This window comes from Callospermophilus lateralis, chromosome X, assembly GCF_048772815.1.
Source record: "Callospermophilus lateralis isolate mCalLat2 chromosome X, mCalLat2.hap1, whole genome shotgun sequence".
In the NCBI taxonomy this organism is placed as follows: Eukaryota; Metazoa; Chordata; class Mammalia; order Rodentia; family Sciuridae; genus Callospermophilus; species Callospermophilus lateralis.
Window position 1 is genome coordinate 47557747 of NC_135325.1, and position 23767 is coordinate 47581513.

General features: G+C 37.5%; 1 protein-coding gene across 1 annotated transcript; it reads right to left on the reverse strand.

The window, feature by feature from the left end:
* Positions 1-14474: 14474 nt before the first annotated feature.
* Positions 14475-20482, reverse strand: Pbdc1 (polysaccharide biosynthesis domain containing 1). The gene is made up of 6 exons (XM_077107187.1): positions 20394-20482; positions 20226-20291; positions 18499-18558; positions 17622-17762; positions 15728-15839; positions 14475-15050 (listed from the first exon to the last, which is right to left on the reverse strand). The coding sequence occupies exons 1-6, from the start codon at positions 20421-20423 to the stop codon at positions 14749-14751; spliced, it is 711 nt and encodes a 236-aa protein (XP_076963302.1). The 5' UTR covers positions 20424-20482; the 3' UTR covers positions 14475-14748.
* Positions 20483-23767: the final 3285 nt, after the last annotated feature.

A 23767-nucleotide genomic window follows, 5' to 3' on the forward strand; every position in this document is an offset into this window, starting at 1 on the left:
TCCCCAGTTCTAACCATTTACCAGCAAATGTCATAATTTTTTCTTCTTTCTGAGTAAGACTCCAAACAGGGTAGACTCAAACAATGATCGTGGGTCTGCAAATTATTACAATCACTTTGGAAAGTACGATGAAGATTCCTCAAAAGACTAGGAATAGAATCACCACATGACCCAGATATCCTACTCCTTGGTATTTATCCTAAAGAACTATTATCAGCATACTATTTTTTTTTTTAAATTTTGAAACAGGACCTCACTAATTTGCTGAGGCTGGCTCAAACTTGCATCCTTCTACCTCAGCCTTACGAGCTGCTGGAATTACAGGTATGAACCATCATGCCTGGCTCTTTTTACACCTGATGTGAGTATAACTATCCCTGATTGTTTTATCAATTTGCATGGACTCTTTTTTCCATTCCTTCACTTTAGTCCTTGTGTGTAATCATAGATGAAGTGAGTCTCCTGTAGGAGTCACTATATGTCTTTTGATTGGAGAACTTAATTCATTTAAACTCAGTTAATTAAGTAAAGACTTATAACTATTATTGTGTTGTTTTCCTGTTGTTTAATACATCTTTTGCTACTTTGTTCCTCTCCTTTTTGTATTCCTTTGTGATCAGGTGGTCTTCTGTATAATGCACTTTGAAAGCTTAATTTTTATCTTTTGTGTACCTACTATAGATTTTGGTTTGTGTTTGAGTTTTACAGAAAGTAACTTACTGTTATAACAGATTGCTTAAACTCAAGAATGGCTTTGATCACATACAAATACAACACTTTTACTTCATCCATTTTATATGCTTGAAGTCATAATTTACATCTTTTCATGGTATGTATATCTTAACAAAATATTATACCTATCATGATTTTTAAGAGCTTTGTGTTTGAGCCTTCATACTAAAGATCAAACCAATTTACACATCACCATTATATTATTAGTTTTCTGAAATTGACTATGTGCAAAATTTGTCCCATGAGTTCTGTTTTTTTAGTTTTTCTCTTTTTTCAGAGGGTGGGGAGGTACCAGGGATTGAACTCAGGGGCACTCAACCACTAAGCCACATCCCCAGCCCTATTTTGATTTTATTTAGAGACAGGGTCTCATTGAGATGCTTAGCACCTTACTTTTGCTGAGGCTGGCTTTGAACTCATGATCCTCCTGCCTCAGCCTCCTGAGCTGCAAGGATTACAAGAATGAGCTAACGCACCCATTGCTTTTATGTTTTCATGTTTTTAATCAACTGCCTTTTTTTTAGTTTGGAGAACTCCTTTTGTATTTCTAAGCATATAGAATTTTTAATTAATTAAAGGAAATGTCAGAAAAAAATCATGATCTTGCATCAGGATAGTCTTTTTATTATAGGATAGTCTTTGATAAAAAGAAACACTTGGGAAAAAAAACAAACAGTAAGATTCACAAAATTAATCTCATAAAATTATGCAACAAAGGAATGAAAAATGTTGCTTCCAATAATGTCAGAGTAGCTTGTATAGGAATGAAACTCTCCCAGATAAAATCATAAACTCTGTAAAACTACACATTTAAAACAACTCCAAGAGAAATGGAGAGCTACCACAGCAAGCAGAAACTAGAAGGAAGCAGTAATAAAGAAATGAGCAGGAAGAAATTCAAATTTGGAGAGATGTTTTACTGCTTGTTTTAGGGCACCCTCTAGTCCTTGTAGCCCAGAAAAACTATGATTCAAGTAGACAAGGCTAACTGTTTCCTCCTTTATTTATTAGGACTCCACATATTTAGAGAGGACCTCATATAGTCTCTGATAGGATCCATTTCTAGTCACAGCCAACCAGAAATACCAAACGTTTGGAGTCATGTAAGAATTCAAAAGCTGTATCATACATTTACCCTTGCTAAAGTTTTTATTTGAAGTATTCCAAGTATAATAGATATGTAGTTTTTAAAAGTTGTAGAGCTAAGAAATAAGTTGACTAAAATTTAATGGTTTCCTCTTCAGCCGGAAATATTGGTGCACACCTGTAATCCCAGCAACTGAGGCAGGAGGGATCACAAGTTCAAAGCCAGCCTCAGCAATTTAGCAAGGCCCTCTGCAACTTAGCAAGACCCTGTCTCAAAATAAAAAATAAAAAGGGGCTGGGGATGTGGCTCGGTGGTAAAGGGCCCCTGGATCAATCCCTTGTATGTATGAATAAATAAATCAACTAATGTTTTCATTCATATGATTACAAAATAATGCACAAACACAATGTCAAGAATAATAATAACCTCGACCTGAACATTAATTTGAGCAAAAACCTGGGATTTAGAAAAGATGAAGTTAAAATGTGCTAAAAGTTTCATCTTATATTGGGAAACACTTAGGAGATAATCATGTTATTCTGGAGTCATAACTTTAAAGAAAATGTAATGAATTCTGAAGAAAACAGGAAAAGAGAGAAGCATAGAAACTATAAGTTTATTCCAACTAAGTTCGAATCCAGAAAACACCTGGAAAAAAGAAAAATATCCAGAAAGCACAATAAATTGAAAATATTCAATGTGGAAATAAGACCATAATCAAACCTATTAGTGATCACAGATATTGTAAATGAGTTAAATATCCCTTATTTTTCACCTACATGGATGATTGATTTATAGATTAAACTCCTTGAAATGAAATCTATGTATATAAATGTGGGGAAAAAAGACAAACTTCCTCTGATAGGGCTAAGAAGAACAATTTCTAAAGCACAATAACTTAGAAATAATAGAAATAAGAGATAAATACATACCAGGCATATGCAAACAGAAAGTGGAGGTAGCAATATGAACATCTGAATTTTAGAAAAATAATCCCTTTCTTACGTGGTGCTGGGGATTGAACCTAGGGCCTTTCACCTTTTCTAAGTGTTTTCTGGATTCAAACTTAATTGGAATAAACTTATAGTTTCTGTGCTTTTCTCTTTTCCTGTTTTCTTCAGAATTCATTATTTTATTCTGTACCCATCTCCTGATACTTCTAAAGGTGTTCATTTTATATTGATATAGTTTATAAGTACAGGCAGTGTTGCTCAGTGGGTAAGAGCATAGACCCTAAAGCCAGACTTATGGAATCAATTCTTGACACTGTCACTAGCCAGGTGTGTATCTTTATTCTCAGGTAACTATCTTAACTTCTCTGTGCCTCAGTTTCATCATCTGTGAAATGGGGCCTAATGAAATACTCATGTCATAGGATTCTTCTGAAAATTGATCAAGTTACCTCAAAAGCACCCATATAAGGGCATGTTAAATAAAATGTACCGATAAACAATGTAAGTCAAGCTGGGCATGGTGGCAGATGCCTGTAATCCCAGTGACTTAGGAAGCTGAGGCAGGAGGATTGTCAAGTTCAAGGCCAGCAGCCTCAGCAATTTAGCAAGGCCCTAAGTTATTTAGTGAAACCCTGTCTCAAAATTTTAAAAAGGGGGGACTGGGGACTTAGCTCAGTGGTAAAGTGCCCCTGGGTTCAAATCCCAGTATCAAAAAGCAAAACAAAACACAATACAAGTCACAAGGAAGAAATATCAATATTGGATTTCTATGTGCCAGAAATGTACCAGTAAAATACATGTACACAATTTTCTTCAATATATGTATTGGTGTAAAGAATTATTTTATGTACAAATTCTGAGAAAACCCCATGCCTCCACTCTGTGTTGTTAATTTTACATGATTATGTTCTTCATGACACAGTTTCTCCACTTCAGCAGTCATAGTATTCAGACTTTGTCCATAAAGAAACAAAAGCCATGCTGCTCCTTTCTTCCTCTTCCCAGACTGTGAAGTATATTGAAGATTAAATGATTCACTATCTCCAATAATTTCTCACATAGAAATAAAGGACAACAGCCCTCTCTGACCTCTATCAGTTAAAAACATAAGGCAAAATTGACAAAAGGAGTAGCATTATGAGAAACTTTAACATAACTTGTTGAATTTGTGATGAGCATACCAAACAGAAGAATAAACATATGGAGGATCAGGTCAATGTTTCACACACCTAATTTCATGCATGTACAGCAAATGTTCTATTCAACATTCTCTATATCTTTCAAACATTTTCTGGACATTCTTAGAACAGCTCACATATTAGATGGAAGAGCAAAACCTCATAAAAATATCAAAAACTGATACAGGATAACAAAACAATAAATAATACAAATAACATAACACGATGATTTTAAAACCCAGATGAACATTAAGTAAAACTTCTCAATTCTTTATTCAAAGAAATCAAATCTATGATTGCAAAAAAATAAGGCTGGGGTTGTAGCTCAGTGGTAGAGCACTTGCCTAGCATGTGTGAGGCTCTGGGTTCTATTCCCAGTACTGGGGAAAAAAGACTATAAAAATTGCAAAATATAATGACAGTAAAAATACTACAAGGTTCTAAAACTGGTCACTTCTCTCCTTTTCACTGTTAATATCATAGACTAAGCCACTATCACTTCTGTCTTCTACAATATCCTCACTACTTATCTATGTTGGACCTTCTCCAGTCCATTCTTACCATAGCAACCTTTTTAGCAACAAAAATGTCAGGCATTCTCCTGCCTCAGGGCCTTTGAGCTTCCTCTTCTATGGGATACTCTTCTCCTAATATCTGGATGGTTTGTAGTCTGTGTACATCACCATCTTTGGGGTTTTTGATTCTTCTTCTTTTTTTTTGGTCGGGGGGGCAATGGGGTTTGAACCAAGGGGTACTTTATGAGCTACATACCCAGCCCTTTTTATTTTCTATTTTGAGGCAGGGTCTTGCCAAGTTCCCTAGGCTGGCCTCGAATTTGCAATCATCCTGCCTGTCTTCCAAGTTTCTGGGTTTACAGGCATGTGCCATCATGCCCCAGTTTCTTATTCTTCTTGCCCTGCTTGCTCAATGTTATATTTTTCCACAGCAGCAATCATTTAACTTACTACTTATTCATATAAATAACCTACTAATCTACACACTATTTATTATCTGTCTCTTCATATTAAAATGCAGGCTCCATAAGGAAACTCCTGTTTAGTTCAGTGATCTAACCCAAGGGCCTTGCACATCATAGTTCTGAATGAGTGAAAAAAAAATGTTAAATGGTCTTGCATAGTAATTGTTAGGAGATTTGTGTAGCTATAATCACTGGTAGTCATTTGGTCCTTTTATTAGATAATCAGTAGTAATAACAACTATATCCATGGGGCAGACATGGTCATGACAACACCAATAATTATATAAGGCCATTCCGGGAAGTGGTAGAGAGCAGTGCCGGTAGAAAACAGCTTTAAAGGTCCTTTAGGAGAAATCTGAACTAACTTAGAACCCCAAGAAGAAGAGGGGAGGATTAAAGGTAGGAGGATTGTCAAGAGTTCCAGAAACTTGACTGATGGGGATCTCATAGTCAATGACTATTTTAATTTTTCATGTATATTATTAGTTGTACTTCCCAGTTGTTATATTTCAGGCCAGATAATCTAGGGTTATATAATCAATGTTTACTAAATTTAAAAAAGTAAGATGGAAAGAGAAAACTCCCAGCACATGCTGTGGATTTTATTATATCTATGGTTAGAGATTAATTCATCTTAAAAAATGAGATCACATTATAATTACTGGATTGGGGTTGTAGCTCAGTGGTAGAGCAATTGCCTGGCATGCGTGAGGCACTGGGTTCAATTCTCAGCACTACATATAATTAAGCAAAATAGGGGCTGTGGATATGGCTCAAGTAGTAGCGGTTCACCTGGCATGCGTGAGGCACTGGGTTCGATTCTCAGCACCACATAAAAATAAAAATATTGCGTCTACCTAAAGCTAAAAAATAAATATTTTTAAAAAATAAGCAAAATAAAGATCCATTGACAATTAAAAATATATATCTTAAAAATCCATATTATAATTACTCTCACTCATAATAGACATGATTGCACCATCTTTCATGTACGAAACAACACTTGATACTAAGATAAAACTCCTAATCATTACTATTATTGACAAATAGAACATGTGCTGCGAAATGTTTCTTTCAGTATTGGTAACTACCTGTACTAGTGGCCCTAATCTAGCCATAGTTACATTAATAATTTAATAAAAATATTTATTATTGAATAGGTAACTATTGCAATTTTCATTTAAAATCTATAATTAAATTAATATATTTAGGTACCCTAAAATGTAATTTAAAGTTCATTATACCAACACAATTTCAAGTGTTCCAAAAAGTGACAAACAATCTAATGGTAACATCATGGTATACAATTGCTTATATTAGTCTTCGAAAAGGAATATACTTCATATTTCTCAAATTTAAAATATTTACATTTCTAGTTTTTCTTATGTAGAAGGCTTTAAAAATTGGGCAAGCTTTTTCTCACATAAGATAGTAAGAAACAGTAACAGGAATTTGGAAAAATTTTATTTTACTTAATGAGATATGTTGAAACAAAATTATAAGACATATAAAATATATTTTTTGTTTCCCAAAGTTTTTGAGTAAAATCTGGTTTACTTATACTTTTTCAGAGTCTATGAAGATATCCATTAGTCAGATCTAAGAATTAAGAATCAGGAAAGAGATCACAAGGTGGAAATATACTTGGGAGTCATCCCCAATCAACTTGGTTAACTATGTCCTCCAGGCCAAAATCTGTGGCTCACTGCCTATTTCAAGAAATAGATTTATTTGAATATACCCATGTTTGGGACATTAATTTATATGGCATCTATGAATGTTTTTGTACAGATTGTGCTACAATATGCTTCAGCATTAAGCAGATTTGAATAATTCAAACAAAAACTCCATGCCCAACAAAGCCTGAAGTATTTACTATTTGTCCCTTTACAGATTATTGATCCCTTTGCTAGATGATGAGGCCTTAAAAATGAATGATATGATCCAGAGAAAAATCCATATAGAGAAAAAGAGAAGGTATAAAAGGGAAAATAAGGGTCCCTGGGAAAGTGCCCTGAAGGAAAAAAAAAAGAGTAACTGGCAAGAAGATTGAACTGTGTCAATCACAATATGGCATCACCTTTTGTGAACTGCATGTGTCTTCCCAATCCACTTTGTGATCTCTTTCCAGATCCTTAATTCATAGATCTGACTAATGGATATCTTCATAGACTCTGAAAAAGTGAAAGTAAAACAGATTTCACTCAAAAACTTTGGGAAACAAAAAATATATTCAGGGGGGCTGGGGATAGAGCTCAGTTGGTAGAGTGCTTGCCTTGCATGCACAAGGCCCTGTGTTCAATCACTAACACTGCCAAAAAAATTATAAAATATATTCTATATATCTTATAATTTTGTTTCAACATATCTCACTAAGTAAAATAAAACATATCTCATTAAGCAAAAAGTTACTATTATACAAATAAAATAATAAATGGATGATGGGTTGCAAGCCAATTGAGAGCTAAAGTCATAACACTTGTTTCTAGACTTTTCTTTTAGTCTTTAGCACATCTTTTTGCTCAATAGGATTGAAGATTTATGTATAATCTGAACATTACTACTATCACAATAGAAGAGAATCACATTTGGGCCTATGGTGCTTATGTTGCTATATATCTTTTATCTACAAAATGAAAAAAGAGAAAATATATCTTCAAAGAACACTTTCCAAAAAGCATATATTTTGGGAGTGACATCAGCACAATGGCTGAATAGGACTTTCCAGTGTTGTCCCCTCAGAAACTTGAACAACTATCCACATGCAAAAATGCCTTCACAAGAACTCAAGAATTGGGCTGGGATATAGCTCAGTTGGTAGAGTGCTCACCTCGCATGAACAAGGCCCTAGGTTCAAACCCCAGTACTACAAAAAAAAAAAAAAAAAAACTCAAGAATCTGGGCAAGAGCTTTGAAGCACCTTGATATAGACTGGAAATAAGAAAAGACACATTGAAAAGGGTAGGAAGGGCAGTTTCACATCATCTGTGTGTCACTCCTCTCCAAATCCCAGGCAGCACAGTACAGATATCCTCTGTACTGGAGGAGGGTGAACTGAGCATCAAATATGGCTGTGTCAGCACCAGGCCTATAACAATGAAACCTAAAGCCAGGTAGGACCCTGCAGCCCCAAATTTGGGCAAGCACCCATGGACCCAGCCTCCAAGCCTGCTCCACTACCAGCCACAGACCCTGCAGATCCACATTCTAAACCCACCTGAGGTTCTAGTCCAGGCCCAGCATTCAGGCCTATGGCCCCAGACTCCAGACCAGGATTGACAGACACAGCCTCCAGGACTATACCAACACCAAATCACATACCACAGGCCCAGGATATGGGCCAGCCCCTGTGCCAGGCAAACCCCCATGAACCCAGACTTCAGGCCCATCCAAATATCAGGCCAGCCCTTGCAGTCACAGATTCCAGACTAGCCTAGATGTCTGACATTTGCAGAACCAGGACTTGCTGTAGATACTAGTCTCCACATCTATAGGATTCAAGCCAGCACCCAGGTCCCCATAATCCAGAGGACTCAGGGTCCAAGTTGTTCCAGCAGACCCAAGGACCAAGCCAGTCCCAATAGTCCCTGATGAACAGTTTGTTTTCATGGACTCAGGTTTTAGGATTGCCCTACAGACCCAGCTTCTCCATCCACCTCAAATCTAAGCTGGTTCCCATGGCCCCAGGCACCACACTGGCACCCATAGACTCAGGCTCCAAACTAGGCCCAATGAATCCAGCCTCCAGGCCAGCACCCAAAGACTCAGCCTTAGAGAAAGTCCCTGCAGCCAAGGCACCATGCCAGCACTCACAGACCAGGCTCTAGACTGTCCATCAAGTACCCAGGCCTCAGGCCATCCCAACAAAGCTGGACCCAAGGTTCAAGTCCACCCCAGTAGTCCTGATGTGAGGCTGGCCCCCACAGACCCAAGCTCTAGGACTACTCCAGACCTGCCATTGCAAACTCAAGATCCTGACCTGCTCCAGCACCAGACACACCTTGTGGACCCAGATTCTAGGCTTGATCCTGTTGACCCAGGCAACAGGCCTAACAAAACCAACAAAAACTTGGTCTGCTTAAATCACCAAGCTCTGGCAATTTTACACAATGTTAATGATAAAATATCCCTTCCTGGAAAATTCTTTTCTTAGTCCAAGTTCTAAATAATTTATGAAGTTATTGTTGGGTGTCATTCATATGTATAAACTTCAAATTAGCATATTTTCATTAATAAGCATTGTATTGTACATAGAGGTAAATTTAGAGAATTCCCAGTTAACCAAAAGAACCTGACATACAGGCTTAGCTATAGGAGTTTCTTCAGAGAGTAAATCCAAAATGGTTTAAAATCATTCAAGCTCACTTCAGGTGCAGTTCATTTCTCCAGTCCTCCAATACAACATATCTCTGTGTTTAAACTATAGCTTTGAAATAAATAACAAGAGAACAGTGAATGTGTCTGCTTTTGGAGGTAAGGCTCAGCATGCCTCCTTTATTAATTTCCTATTGCTACTATAAGTTACCACATATTCAGTGGCTTAAAACTAACAAGTGGCTGCAGTTTTCCCTTTTGCAAATGCAAAAATTAGTCTCCTAGAAAAAAAAAATTAGTCTACTAGAAAAAAAGTCTTAAATTTCATTTGGAAGAACAAGAGACCTAGAATAGCCAAAGCAATCCTGAGCAATAATGATGTCGAAGGCATCGCAATAATTGAGCTAAAGTAACAAGAACAGCATGGTATCGGCATCAAAATAGACATGAAAACCAATGGAATAGAAGACACAGACAAACCCACATACTTACTGCCATCTGATACTTGACAAAGGTGTCAAAAACATATGTTGGAGGAGCTGAAGATATAGCTCAGTTGGTAGAGTGATTGCCTCACATGCACAAGGCCCTGGGTTCAATCCCCAGCACCACAAAATATATAATACACACATACTATATATAAATAGAAGAAAGAAACTAAATCCCTATCTCTCAACCTGCACAAAAAATCAACTCAAAATGGATAAAAGTCCTAGGAATTAAGACCAGAAACTTTGCAACTGCTAGAAAAAAACATAGGGTCAACACTCCATCACATTGGTGCAAGCACCAATTTCTTCAACAAAATATCTAAAGCTAAAGAAATAAAACCAAGAATTAATAAGTAGGATGGCATTAAATATAAATTCTTCTACAAAGCAAAGGAAATGATTAAAAGTGTGAGAGAGAGCCTATAGAATGGAAGAAAATCTTTGCCAGCTGCTCTTGGCATGGGATTAACATCCAGAATATCTAAATAACTCAAAAAACTTAACACCAAAAAAACAAGTAACCCAAATCAACAAATGGGAGAAAGAACTAAACAGACATTTCTCAAAAGAAGAAACACAAATGGACAACAAATATCTGAAAAAACATTCAACATCTCTAGCAATCAGGGAAATGCAAACTAACACTACACTATGATTTCATCTCATTCCAGTTAGAATGGCAACAATCAAGAATACAAACAGGGGGCCGGGGTTGTGGCTCAGTTGTAGAGTGCTTGCCCAGCATGCATGATGTACTGGGTTCAATCTCCGGCACCACATAAAAATAAACAAATGAAATAAAGGCTGGGGTTGTGGCTCAGTGGTAGAGCGCTTGCCTCGCACGTGCAAGGCCCTGGGTTCAATCCTTGGCACCACATATAAATAAATAAAATAAAGTTATTGTGTCCAACTACAACTACAAAAAAATATATTTAAAAATAAAATAAAGGTATTGTGTCCAACCTCAACTATAGAAAATATTTTTTTAAAAAAAGAATACAAACAGGGGTGAAGTTGTGGCTCAGTAGTAGAGCACTTACCTGGCATGTGTGTGGTACTGGGTTCGATTCTCAGCACCACATAAAAATAAATGAATAAAAATAAAGGTCCATCAACAACTAAAAAGATATATTAATTTTTTAAACAAAGAATACAAACAATAATAAATGCTAGCGAGGTTGTGGGGGGAAAAGTACACTTGTACATTGTTGGTGAGGCTGCAGACTAGAAAACCACTCTGGAAAGCAATACAGAGCTTCCTTTAAAAACTAAGAATGAAACCACCATATGACTCCCCTATCCCACTCCTCGGTATTTATCCAAAAGAACTAAAATCAGCACAGTAGGGATGCAGCCACATCAGTGTTTATAGCAGCACAATTCACAATAACCAAGCTGTGGAGCCAACCTAGGTGCCCTTCAATGGATGAATGAAAATGTGATACATACATACAATGGCATTTTACTCAGCCATAAAGATTAAATAATTGCACCTTCCAGTAAATGGATAAAAATGGAGAAAATCATGCTAAATGAAATAAGCCAGACTCAGAAAGTCAAAGGTTGGGTTTCTGTCTCATATAGACAAACCAAAAAAAAAAAGGGAAAGAATGCAATGGGGGCAGGGGGATCGGATATCATAAAGATCTAGGGAAGATCAGTGGAGTAGAAGGAGATTGAGAGCAAGGGAGGGGGGATGGGAAAGGGAAGGAAATGAGGAATGGATTGAACAAGATCATGTTATGTGTATATATAAATATATCACAGGGAGTTCTACCTTTGTGTATATGTAGAAAGCACCAATCAAAAATAACTAAATAAATGAGTGAAAGAAAAATCAGCACAAGAAAAAAAAATAGGGGGAGGGAGAATGGGAGGGAAAAGAGAAGAACAGAGACTGAAATAGGGTAAATAAAATTCTATGCATGCATGATATTGTCAAATGAGCCCAACTACTATACATAAATATAATGTTCTAATTTTTAAAAATTAGTCTGAGCCCTTTTCCTACCTCCAAAAGATGACACAGAGATAAGTAAATGGAAAGGTCCCACATTCTGAATAAATCACAGATGTTTACACCTGTTAAGCCTGACTTCACATCTCCTAAATAATTCAGAGCAGGGTCTTAAATCTCAAACTTCCTGGCTTCTAAGAACAATGCTACCACTTACTAAGAATTCCCCTTCCTCCAGTCTCCAGTGACATGTTCCTCACTTCCTTCTGAGCCCTCTCCAACAGCATCCTTAAAGTTCATATTTCTGACAGTCTGTTCAAGGCAGTTTGGGCTTTCTCCATCATGCTACTTAAAATTTTTCCAGCTCTCCCCACTGCCTGATTCCAAAGCCAACTCCCATATTTTAGGTATTTGTTACTGTAGCACTGTACTTCCAGTACCAAAGCCTATAGAAGATTTCTAATGCTCTGCAAAAAAATTACCAAATAATCAGTGACATATGAAAACACCCAATTTATTATCTCATAGTCCTATGGGTTAGGAGTCAATTATAACTTACCTGAATCCTCTGTTCAGGATCTCACAGGGCCAAAAACAGTGTCCATGCTATCTCAGCCCCAAAGTCCTTTACAAACTCACTAATTGGCAGAATTCAGTCGTTGTAAATGAGGGGTAAAACCCCAGATTTCTTGCTGGCTATCAGCCAAGAAACATTCTCACCTGCTTGAGGACAACCCTTAGGTCCTTGCCACATTCCTCTCACAGCATAGCTGTTTGCTTCTACTAGGCCAATAGATATCTGCTCCAGCTTCTTGTCTCTTTTAAGGACTCCCTGATTAGGCCAGACCCACCCAGAAAAACTTCAATTGAAATCACAGGAATGAAATTCCTTCATACTCTTAAAATCTTGCCCATATTGAACAGGCTAGAATTATACAAGATAAACAAGTAGGGGGTAGGAATGTTCAGTCAGCCTAAGAATTTACACCATCAAAGCAGCATTCCACCCCTTTCCCCTCTAACCTGGGATGCTTCCTTGCATTCCTGGTGTCTTGTAGTGCATCCAAAGTGTTCTGTATGTTTATTCTTCTTCCTCTCCCCAGTTTTCATCACCTACTCCTCGACAGATGCTTTTGCTTTAAAGCAGTGTGACTTCCACTTGCATGCTCCTTGTTCTCTGTAAAACTGATTGGAGAAAAGTGATTAAGCCAATCATCCTTCTGGGAAGCAACCCAGAAAAGGCCAACCAGACATGCAACTGTACGTGGCAATAATTTTTATACTTCCTCTTTTATTTTTCCTAAGTTAATGAATATGGACATGCATTCACAGATACATAAAAGTGCACGAACTACAGAAAATTAACGTAATTAAGGAGGTTCTTAATAAGGTCTGTCTAGGGCTGGGGTTGTGGCTCAGTGGCAGAGCGCTTGCCTCACACATGTGAGGCACTGGATTCGATCCTCAGCACCACATAAATATAAATAAACAAAATAATACAAATATTGTGTCCATGTATAACTAAAAAGTATCTAATAAAAAAAATAAGTCTAGTATGAAGTATTTAACACTCTCCAACCCCTTAAAAAGCATATATTTTAATAAAATAAAAATTCTAACACATTTTTTTAAAATTTGCCAGAGAATTCACTATTGTACACAATTGTTGCTGCTGTGTGCATCTCTAGTTCAGCTCTTACTTAGGGTACAATTCATTGGTTAACATAAATTTTTATTCTTCTACATCCACTGGGAAAAAAACACTTATTTTTTTTTTTGTCCTTCCTTGTCTGGTAAATCCTTTCTTGCCTGATCACCTTGTAGTTAAAACGTATAAATATATTAAATGTATGTACTATAAACGTTGTAGTTTCCTGATTTCAGCAGTCAAGTTCGGTATGTCTATGGCGACAGCATGAACCTTCATATGCATGTGAACTGAAGCACACATTCTGAAAAGTCATTAGAGAAAAATAAAACACCCTCCCCCACCCTCCTTTCTCCCCCACAGTCAGTGTCTATTTTTAGAAACTTGACAAAGCATCATTCAATGAATTCAACAAAATCACATTATACAAATATATCACTGGGAATTCCACCTCTATATGGGAAGCATCAATTTAAAATAAATAAATGAGAGAAAAGAAGATCAGTAGAGGAAGGAGAATGGGGGAGAAGGGGAGGGAAAGGGGAGTAATGGGGACTGAAATGGAGTAAATTCAACTCCATGCATATATGATTTTCTCAAAATGATTTTACAATGTATAATTATAATGCTCCAATAAAAAATTCAAAAATATGTCTGTGTTAATGTATGTGCTACTATCCACAGCATTATAAAAGGGAAACCACTCCTTCAGACTTTACACTATTACTATTTGCTAACTTTCAGGTAACAATCTGACTGTTAAAAGAACCAAGTACAGAAGCAGATCAAGGCTTTTGCTCCTCTACTACAAACAGGGCCCCGTTCACTAGCCTAAAAGGATTTGGCTACTGATGTTCTCCCCATGAAGCACTTACCAATATTTTTCAGATTTAATAAAGGAAATTAGAGAGCTATAGTCAATCCAAGGGCAAGTGTTAATTGTTATATAAGGATTTCTAATCTCAATACCTGGTACAACCTGACAGGTTGAGAGAACTTTATTACAGGAAACAATGAGCATAATTAAGAAATGGGCATAAATTGTTTTATATAATACATGATTATGAGATTAAATACCTAAAAAAATTTGAAGTACACAATTATTTTTAAACACTTTTAAAAGTCACAGACAATCTTAAAACCAAAAGCAATTTATTTACAAAATTCTTACTTGACCAGGAGTGAGAGCCAAGAAACAATATATCAACAATACACAATAGTCTTTAAGTCAATTTATACAAGGCAACAACAAAAGTAGCTCTTGACTACTGGGCTAGAAAGATGTCCTTCTGAGAATCCTTCAATTTCATAAGAACATACATTTAACCAAAGGGGTCTATGCAAGTAGCACTGTGATACTTATAGGCTCAGCTGAGTGGCAGCCTCTAGAGTGCTGTTCCCTGTCTACCTTACACAGATGCTTCACCACTTTTGTTCATCTCTCTGTCAGCTTCTTCAGCTTTTTTCTCTTTTTCTCCTCCTTTGTCAGTTTTCCCTTTTTCTCCTCTGTTGACTCCTTCCTCTTTTTCTCCTCCACTCTCAGCTCCTTCCTTGACTTTCTCTTCTCCTCCAATGTCAATTCCTTTCTCTTTATTCTCTTCTCCATTGATTTCTTTCTCTCCTTCTTTGTCCTGAACACTGATGTAAACAGCTTTGTTATAGCCTTCCCGGTTCCGAGCAATTTCAATTGCAAAAAACTGGATCCTGGGGGCTAGAAGGTCAACAGAATTGATTATTGTCTTAGTCTCAGGTAATTTCCTAAATCTACTGGAAATATACAGATCCAACTGAATTAACACACAAGCCATTCAAATATAGTCATGAACTTCAGAGATTTTGAATTCTCATCTTACACCAATGAGAATGAAAATTACTTTTAAAAACAGCAATGTGATCTTTAAATATATAACAAATAATTCAGGCATGGTGGCTTAGGCATGTAATCCCAGTAACTCAGGACACTGAGGAAGGAGGACCATAATTATAACATCAACCTTGGCAAGGTCAAGGGCAGCACCCACAATTTAGCAAGACCCTGTCTCACAGTTAAAAATGAAAAGCACTGAGGAAGTAGCTCAGTAGTGAATCACCGCTGAGTTCAAGCCCCAGTATGACCACCCCCCAATAAAAGATATAACAAGGGCTGGGGTTGTGGCTCAGTGGTAGAGCACTTTCCTCACATTTATGAGGCCCTGGATTCATCATTCCATCCTCAGCACCACAAAAAAACAAATAAATAAATGTATCGTGTCCATCTACAACTAAAAATATTTTAAAAGAAAAAATAACAAATGAGATGACCTCCAATCTAACTATACATATCACTGATTCAGTAAAATAAGACTCCTCATCCTCCTTACAAAACAATTCCAGAGGCAAGAAACTCACCAAAGATGGTGTTCTCCTCAGTGTAGCCCTGAGAACAATCCAGTCTCAGCAAAGTACCATAGTTGAAGTCTTCTACGATTCCATCAAACTTCAAGCAAAATGGCCTCCATTTCTGCAAAGATATAAGACGATGCCTTAGGTGACAAATGCAAAAGACTGATGTCCTCATGCCAAGAGAGGGGCTTCCACTTCCCAATAAGGAAGTCATTTTATCAAAGTGGAAAAGACTAGGATTGAGGTCACTACTGGTTTCATACTGAAACAGTATCATTCTGTGCTATTATCTTTAGGCTGGTATTTCCCTACATGGACTGAATCCTTTACTTCGGAATTAAAATGTGATTTCTTAAACCAGTTCTGTTTTCTTTTGAAGTTATTTGCTAGCTCAGACAAAATATTCACCTCACTAAAGCACACATGAAACAAAGAAGGCAAGAATTTGGCCCAAGTCAGAAAGTTAGATTTTAAAAAATAAGTCCTATCAGTAGTAGTCATTTTCCAAAGATCAGTAACAGCTTGCTAGGAGTTAAAAGTTCAGATTCTTGGGCTGGTGCTTTGGCTCAAGTGGTAGCACGCTCGCCTGGCATGCGTGCGGCCCGGGTTCGATCCTTAGCACCACATACAAACAAAGATGTTGTGTCCGCCGAAAACTAAAAAATAAATATTAAAAAAAAATTCTCTCTCTCTTTAAAAAATAAATAAATAAATAGATAAATAAATAAAGATATTATGTCCATCTACAGCTAAAAAAAAAAAAAAAAGTTCAGATTCCTCATTAGCCAAGGGCCCACTCTCAAAGAAATTTTTTTCCCTAATTATTAAGAGTACTGGTGCTGACAATAAAAGGTAATTACGTAAGCAATGAGAAATATAAGTTTCCCAGTTATCCATGGCCTATAATCACATGAACATAAATACTGAGAATCAAAACACCTTCCGGGGGCTGAGGTTATAGCTCAGTGGTAGAGCACTTGCCTAACATGTGTGAGGCACTGGGTTTGATTCTCAGCATTGCATATAAATAAATAAATAAATAAATAAATGTCCATCCACTACTAAAAATATTTTATAAAAACCTTCCAGGGGCTGGGGATGTGGCTCAAGCGGTAGCGCGCTTGCCTGGCATGCGTGCGGCCCAGGTTCGATCCTCAGCACCACATACAAACAAAGATGTTGTGTCCGCCGAAAACTAAAAAATAAATATTAAAAAAAAATTCTCTCTCTCTCTCTCTTTAAAAAAATAAATAAAAATAAAACTTCCAGTAACATATCTGCCCTCCCCTCTCCAAGCCTTCTGGTCAAACTACCCACTTAAGTAAACTTATTCCTTCTGGCCTGAAAGGTCAGGGTTGGTGGAGATTTGAAGTGTCCAAGCCAAAAAAGAAAAAACAATGGATTCGATAAACATAAAAAATTTGTATATGGGGCTGGGGTTGTGGCTCAGTGGTAGAACACTCACCTCACATGTGTGAAGCACTGGGTCTGATCCTCAGCACCACATAAAAATAAATAAATTAAATAAAGGTATTGTGTCCATCTACAACTAAAAAAGTTTTTTTAAAAAAATTCATACACCAAAAAATTACTCATTTCATAATTTACTTAGTTGATTATAACTATTAAAAAGCCCTGAACCTTTAGGTAATTTCTTAAAACAAATTTTAAAAGAATTTAAATGAATAAAAACATATAATCAAAAATTACTGGTTAGGGAGAAGGGGAGGGAAAGGAGAAATACTGGGAAATGATATTGGCCAAATTATATTGTCATACTGTGTGCATGTACAAATAAATACAAATCCAACCATTATGTACAACTACAATGTACCACTAAAAAATATGGGAAAAAATTACTGGTTAGCTACTAGGTAATATTTTTAAAGATGATTCTTACCTCCTTAGCTGATTCTGACTTGAGTTCTTCTGGGTCCAACACGTCTATCCTGAGTTTCTCAAAATTTTCCCGGAACTCAGAGTATATTTGGTCATCCACTTTGGTGAGTTTCAGGAACTGTGGATCAACTGATGAAATAAGCTACCAGATAATAAAACAACATACAGAAGTTAGTCTCTGATTTACTACCTTCTCTTTACCTACTTTCCCACCAGTTATGGTTCTCATGGCAGAAGATTTCATTAGGAAGTACTAAAACCTAAGTTTTGCATAAAATTATGACAAAATTTTAAAGGGCATACAATCCCATCCGCCCATTTGGCAACTGGCCCTATTTTTACCTGGCTATCTCTGTCTGTGGATTGTTCATTAATTCCAAAAATATTTATGAGTTGACTATTATGTATATGCCAAATACCCTTTTGTCAGGTAGCAACAGAGAAGTAAAACTTGTCATCATCAACACAGAGAAGTAAAACTTGTCATCATCAAAACAAATTCCTTACCAGGTGCCATGGTACATGCCTGTAATCCCAGCAGCTGGGAAGGCTAAGGCAGGAGGATCACAAGTTCAAAACCAGCCTCAGCAATGGCGAGGCTCTAAGCAACTCAGTGAGACCCTGTCTCTAAATAAAATACAAAAAAGGTCTGGGGATGTGGCTCAGGGGTTCAGTGCCCCTGACCTTAATCCCCAGTATCCAAAAGACAAACAAACAAAAAATTTCTTCCACCCCTTTATCTTGGCAAGATTCTTTCTTCAGCTAAGAAATACAAACTATCTCCAAAACGTAACTGTTTAATTTGCTGAGGATACCAAATACCATACACTATGGTTAAACATTTAATTCTGCTTAAGGATTGAAGGCAGACAACTCACCTTGTAATAGACTTCAGCATGCTGCATTGCTCTCATGGCCCAAGCCATCTCAATATCAGGCTGCAAATGAGTGAAGGATGCCAGGTCAGAAATCCCCCAATCCTGCTACTAGGTAACAAATTAAGAAAGTCTGTGGATATCTAAACAGGACTACCAAAACTGATAAGTACTGGCAAAGAATAAAAAGTGGGCAAATGGATTCGAATGATCTAATGATTCTTTTGTCCTTATTTTTTTCAATTTTTTTATTGGTTGTTCAAAACATTACAAAGCTCTTGACATATCATATTTCATACATTAGATTCAAGTGGGTTATGAACTCCCATTTTGACCCCAAATACAGATTGCAGAATCACATCGGTTACACATCCACATTTTTACATAATGCCCTATTAGTAACTGTTGTATTCTGCTACCTTTCCTATCCTCTACTATCCCCCTCCCCTCCCCTCCCATCTTCTCTCTCTACCCCATCAGCTGTAATTTAATTCTCTCCCTTGTTTTTTTTTCCCTTTCCCCTCACAACCTCTTATATGTAATTTTGTATAACAATGAGGGTCTCCTTCCATTTCCATGCAATTTCCCTTCTCTCTCCCTTTCTCTCCCACCTCATGTCTCTGTTTAATGTTAATCTTTTCCTCCTGCTCTTCCTCCCTGCTCTGTTCTTAGTTGCTCTCATTATATCAAAGAAGTCCTTATGACAACCCAAAGCAGCTACCTACACAATGTAAGAAACAATGAGCCAGTGGCTATCTTTTCCCAGCAGCTTGTGAATGTGTGGGACACTACATAAAGTCGTAGATAATTCAGTTTCTCAGGACTGAGTTAAATCACTGTAAAAGTTAAATAATACATCCACCTATATACTACTGTGTTGTTGGGAGGACAAAGATAACAGATGTAAAACTACTTTTCACTGTTGAGTGTAGCGTGTCATAATCATCATTTGTGTTTATCAGGTAGTCAATTTCCCATCCTATAACAACACAGAAATGAATCAGTATCATGAAGCAGGCCAGGCTATAAATATGTCTGATCAAGCACTCATTACATCCATGTACCTTATGTTATTCCATGTATTAGACCATGAAGTTTGCCTACTTGTCAATCCATGTCTTTGGCTATTTACACTTTGAGGATCCAGTTCCAAGTTCCACTTCCTCAGTGAAGTCTTCTACTGCCTCCATTCTTGGAGGTCTTTCCTTTAGCTAAACCCTTTGGATCTTAGGGCCTGACCCACTCATCTAGAATGTATTACATTCTTATTCAGGTGCTATTACTATTCTCAGTGTCCTTTTGTCATATTTCTCAAAATACAACACGTGTTTCTCACAGGGGGTCCAAACCAGACACACCAGAAGCCAGTGCAACTTTGCTACACAATGGAATCAACAGGAGGCTTTTAAAATAACAAACAAACCTTGATTCTTGGCTCCCAGCCCCAAGACATTCTAATTTAGTTAATATGGACTGTAATGTGGACATGGAGATGTTTAAAAGCTCCCCAGGTGATTCTACAATGTGGCAAAGTTAGTGAGCCACTTTTACAGATATTAGTTCTGTGTCTGCAAACAAAGATTAGAACGAACTGAAAGAAGATGCGGTTTTGGCAGATATGGGGAAGCTCTGCGGAAGTTATCAGGGAAGGGGCTTAAAATCTACTGGTAGGAGTTGCAGATATCACAGGCTAGCTTGATGGGTGGGAGCTGTGGTTGAATCATACTCACATCATTGCCATAAGATTCTGCAGGGAGAGAAAGAGCATGTGCCACGGACGCCAGCTCCCCGGAAACCTGAGAAGAAAAAAAAAAAAAAAAAAAGCAGGGTCGGGGGAGAGTTCAAGGCTCGAGTGGGCTCGACTTCTCTACTCACCCAACCCCAAAGCAGCGTCTCACCGGTTCATCGATTCCGCTAGTAGCCTCCATGTTGCAGCACAGAAAGCGTGTTTTCAGATTCCCGGAAGTGACTTTTTTGCCTGCTCCTTACTCGGTAGGTTGCAAAGTGGAGGAGAGGGCGGGACGAGTGTCGTTCTCCTGAGTCTGCGCCTGTGTGAGGTCTCTGTAACCCGGAGGTAGTCAGTAGCCCCGCCTCACCTGCCCAGAGCTGTCTAGGAGATGGCACGCTGTTTGCGTATTCTAGTTTACAGCAGAGCTCTGAGATGATGAGCTGCTCACTAATTCGGTGGTGATCTTAGGAAACGCCTGAGTTAAAATAGCGCAGCTTTCGTGTCCCCAGTGCGCTATGTGCCTAGCAGAAGTTAGAATTCATACTCTCCATTCATGCTCGCGTACACCACACACACCCCGTACCCTAAACCGAGGAGTAAGTCACAGGCTTGGTGCTGGGGATGGAATGCAGCGATGAAGAATTTAGTCCCTGCTTTGGAAGAATTCTGTTTAGTGAAGGCACAGATCATATAATGATAACAGTGCAGCATCATTTGCTGCGGGAGCATGAATGGGGGATACCTAAACTCCGTCATAAGGGCACTTAGCCATGTACGTAGGGAAAAACACTCCAGTCTGAGGGAGACGCAAATGCAAAGGTATTGATGAATAAAACAACGTGATATCTTGCTGGGAATTGCAAAAAAAAAAAAAAAAAAAAAAAAGTATAGCTAGAGCAAGAGTGCAGCCAGAGCCTTTGTGATGAAAGTTGGAAGTTTACTCTAAAAGCGAAGGTAAGATACTAAAAGGCCTTTGAGGCCAGCCTCATGAGCAGCCTTAAATTTTAGATCCCTCTAACATGATGTGGAAGATTGATTTAAATAAGACAAAATTGGAGGCAGACCAGCTTGAAGATAGTAGGTGATGAAAATGAAGGCAATGACTGCTGAGATACATCTTGAAAATAAGGCTTAGAATGACCAGGCCTTTTTGACTAATTGGTTATGTAGAATAAAGGAGAATTAGAATGCTAGTTTGTCTCTCAGGTTCTAGAATAGGATGAATATCATTGAGCTAGAACACAAAGGAGGAGAGATGATGAATGTAGAATGGATCATCTACATGATGCTGAATGTTGGCAATTAATTTGAGGAGTTGAGATTGAAGAGCATCATGGCACACTCAGAATTGCCAAAGCAGAAGACCTGAGCAGAGATATAAATTTGATAGCTGGTGCTGGTACTTCAGATTTAGTTGAGTTTTCTCAAGGAAACTATAAAGACACAAAGAACCACAAGCCAAGAAGAGAACCATTTATGAAGAAAAGACGGAGGGAAAGACCAACCAAAAAAAGTTGTCAGCAAAGAACAAAGCAGAGTCTCCCACAAGTCATGGGATAAAAGAATTTCCAGGAAGTAGTGGTGAACATAGCCCCATACCCTGAGTACATTAATCCCAGAAATATTGAGAGAACATTGACAACCTTAGCAAGAATAGTTTTAGTGGAATGGTGAGGGCAGAAGTCAGATGGCAGTGGGTTGGAGAGGGCATGGGAAATAAAGAAGAGATGACAGTGACCATAGAAAGTTTTTCCAAAGATTTGCAGCTAGAAAAAGACATGAGACCTAGTGATATTTTATTTTAATTGTGGTTAAGAACAGATAACATACCAATTTACCATCTTAACCATTTTTAAGTGTACAGTTCAGTAGAGCTAAATATATTTGCATTGATGTATAACAGATCTCCAGTTTTGCAAAATATCCTCTTGCAAATCTGAAACTCTATATAATAATTATAATAATTCCTCATTTCCCCTTCCTCCAAGCCTCTGGTGATCAACATTCATTGTTGTTGTTGTTGTTGTTATTGTTATGACTTTGACTGCACAGATACTGCATATAGGTGGAATCAAAAAGTTTTTATCTTTTGTGACTGGCATATTTCACATAGTATAGTGTCTCTGAGGTTCATTCATGTTGCCACATGTGACAGGATTTCCTTCTATTTTAAAGCTGAATATTGGAGTTGGGGTTGTGGCTCAGTGGTAGAGCGCTTGTCACTAATGTGTGAGGTACTGGGTTCCATTCTTAGCACCACATATAAATAAATAAAATAAAGGTCCATTGACAACTAAAAATATTTTTTAAAAAGTTGAATACTATTCCACTGTATGTATCACACCTTGTTGATCCATTTATCCATCCATAAATATTTGGGTTGCCCTTATCTTTTGGCTACTGGGAATAATACTGCTATGAACATGGGTGTGAAAATAACATCTTGAGACTCTGCCATCAATTATTTTGGATATAGACTTAGAAGGGGGATTGCTGGATCATACTCTTAAACAGATGGTTAATGGATCCTATTTTTAATTTTTGAGAATCCTCAGAGACTTTAAGTTATTATTTTAAGTTTAGAGACATGCAAGTGTACTGAGGAAATGCCTGTGCATTCACACCTATTGTTGCAGATGGACTCAAAGTAGCTAACTATAAAAATACGGGAGTGAGCATCCACGCAACATGGTGATTTTTAACTTTTAAAAAATAAAGTAATTCCTTATTACTTAACTACTCATATACTTGCAGAGAATAGGAAATGGGTCCTTATTTAAAAAAAAAAAAAAAAAAAAAAAAAAAAAAACACTGTCCTGGAGGGTAAATTAGGTGTATCTCCAGAGAAACTGAAAGGTAGGAAATTGAAGTGTTTCCTCCGGGTGCCATCTGTTTTCTTTATAAAGCATAAAAGAACAGCTGAGAGCAAGAGGGGAAGTTATAAAGTCTTGTCTTGAGAGGAATGTCTTTATAAATCTTGAACAACAGCTCAGAGAAGTGCAAGAACCAATCTAACAGAGAGATAGAGGGAAGTTATCAGGGAACAGCTGAAGCTAGAGGATATGCTTCTGTAAAGATAGCAGTTTATATGTAGCCCAGAGATCTGAATGTAGAATGGATCATCCACATGATGCTGAATGTTGGCAAATGCAGAGACCTGACCAGGAGGTCAATAAACAAGAATAACATGGATGGGTAAACTCAAGCCAATGGCCAAACTGGTGTATAACAAATAAATATAAATATATTCAATAAACTCAGCTGGCCTTTTACTTGAGGAAACATGGGTAATTTACTTTATCTAGTGTTTTAGGCATATTTGCTGCCTTTAAATTAACAAAAATAAATTAAAATGTGTAATATGTACATGGTTTGTTTGTAAGGGTGTGTAGGGCAGGCCCTGAATGGGTGTAGTTAGATTCCCTCACCAATGCTTCTGGAGACCTATGCTTTTAGTATGTAGCCAAGGTCATAAACACTCTGATTTAGTATGTATACTCAAGGTCATAAACATTTGCTTGTGAGGAAGCACCCACTGATGTA

Bases quoted from the DNA above. Each gene is read 5' to 3' on its own strand.
- Pbdc1 (XM_077107187.1), bottom strand. From the start codon at position 20,423: ATGGAGGCTACTAGCGGAATCGATGAACCG. The intron at 15,840-17,621 runs GTAAGAATCATC...ATATCTTTGCAG, and splicing joins AGTCAGAATCAGCTAAGGAG to AAATGGAGGCCATTTTGCTT. The intron at 15,051-15,727 runs GTGAGTTTCTTG...TTGACCTTCTAG, and splicing joins TGAGGAGAACACCATCTTTG to CCCCCAGGATCCAGTTTTTT.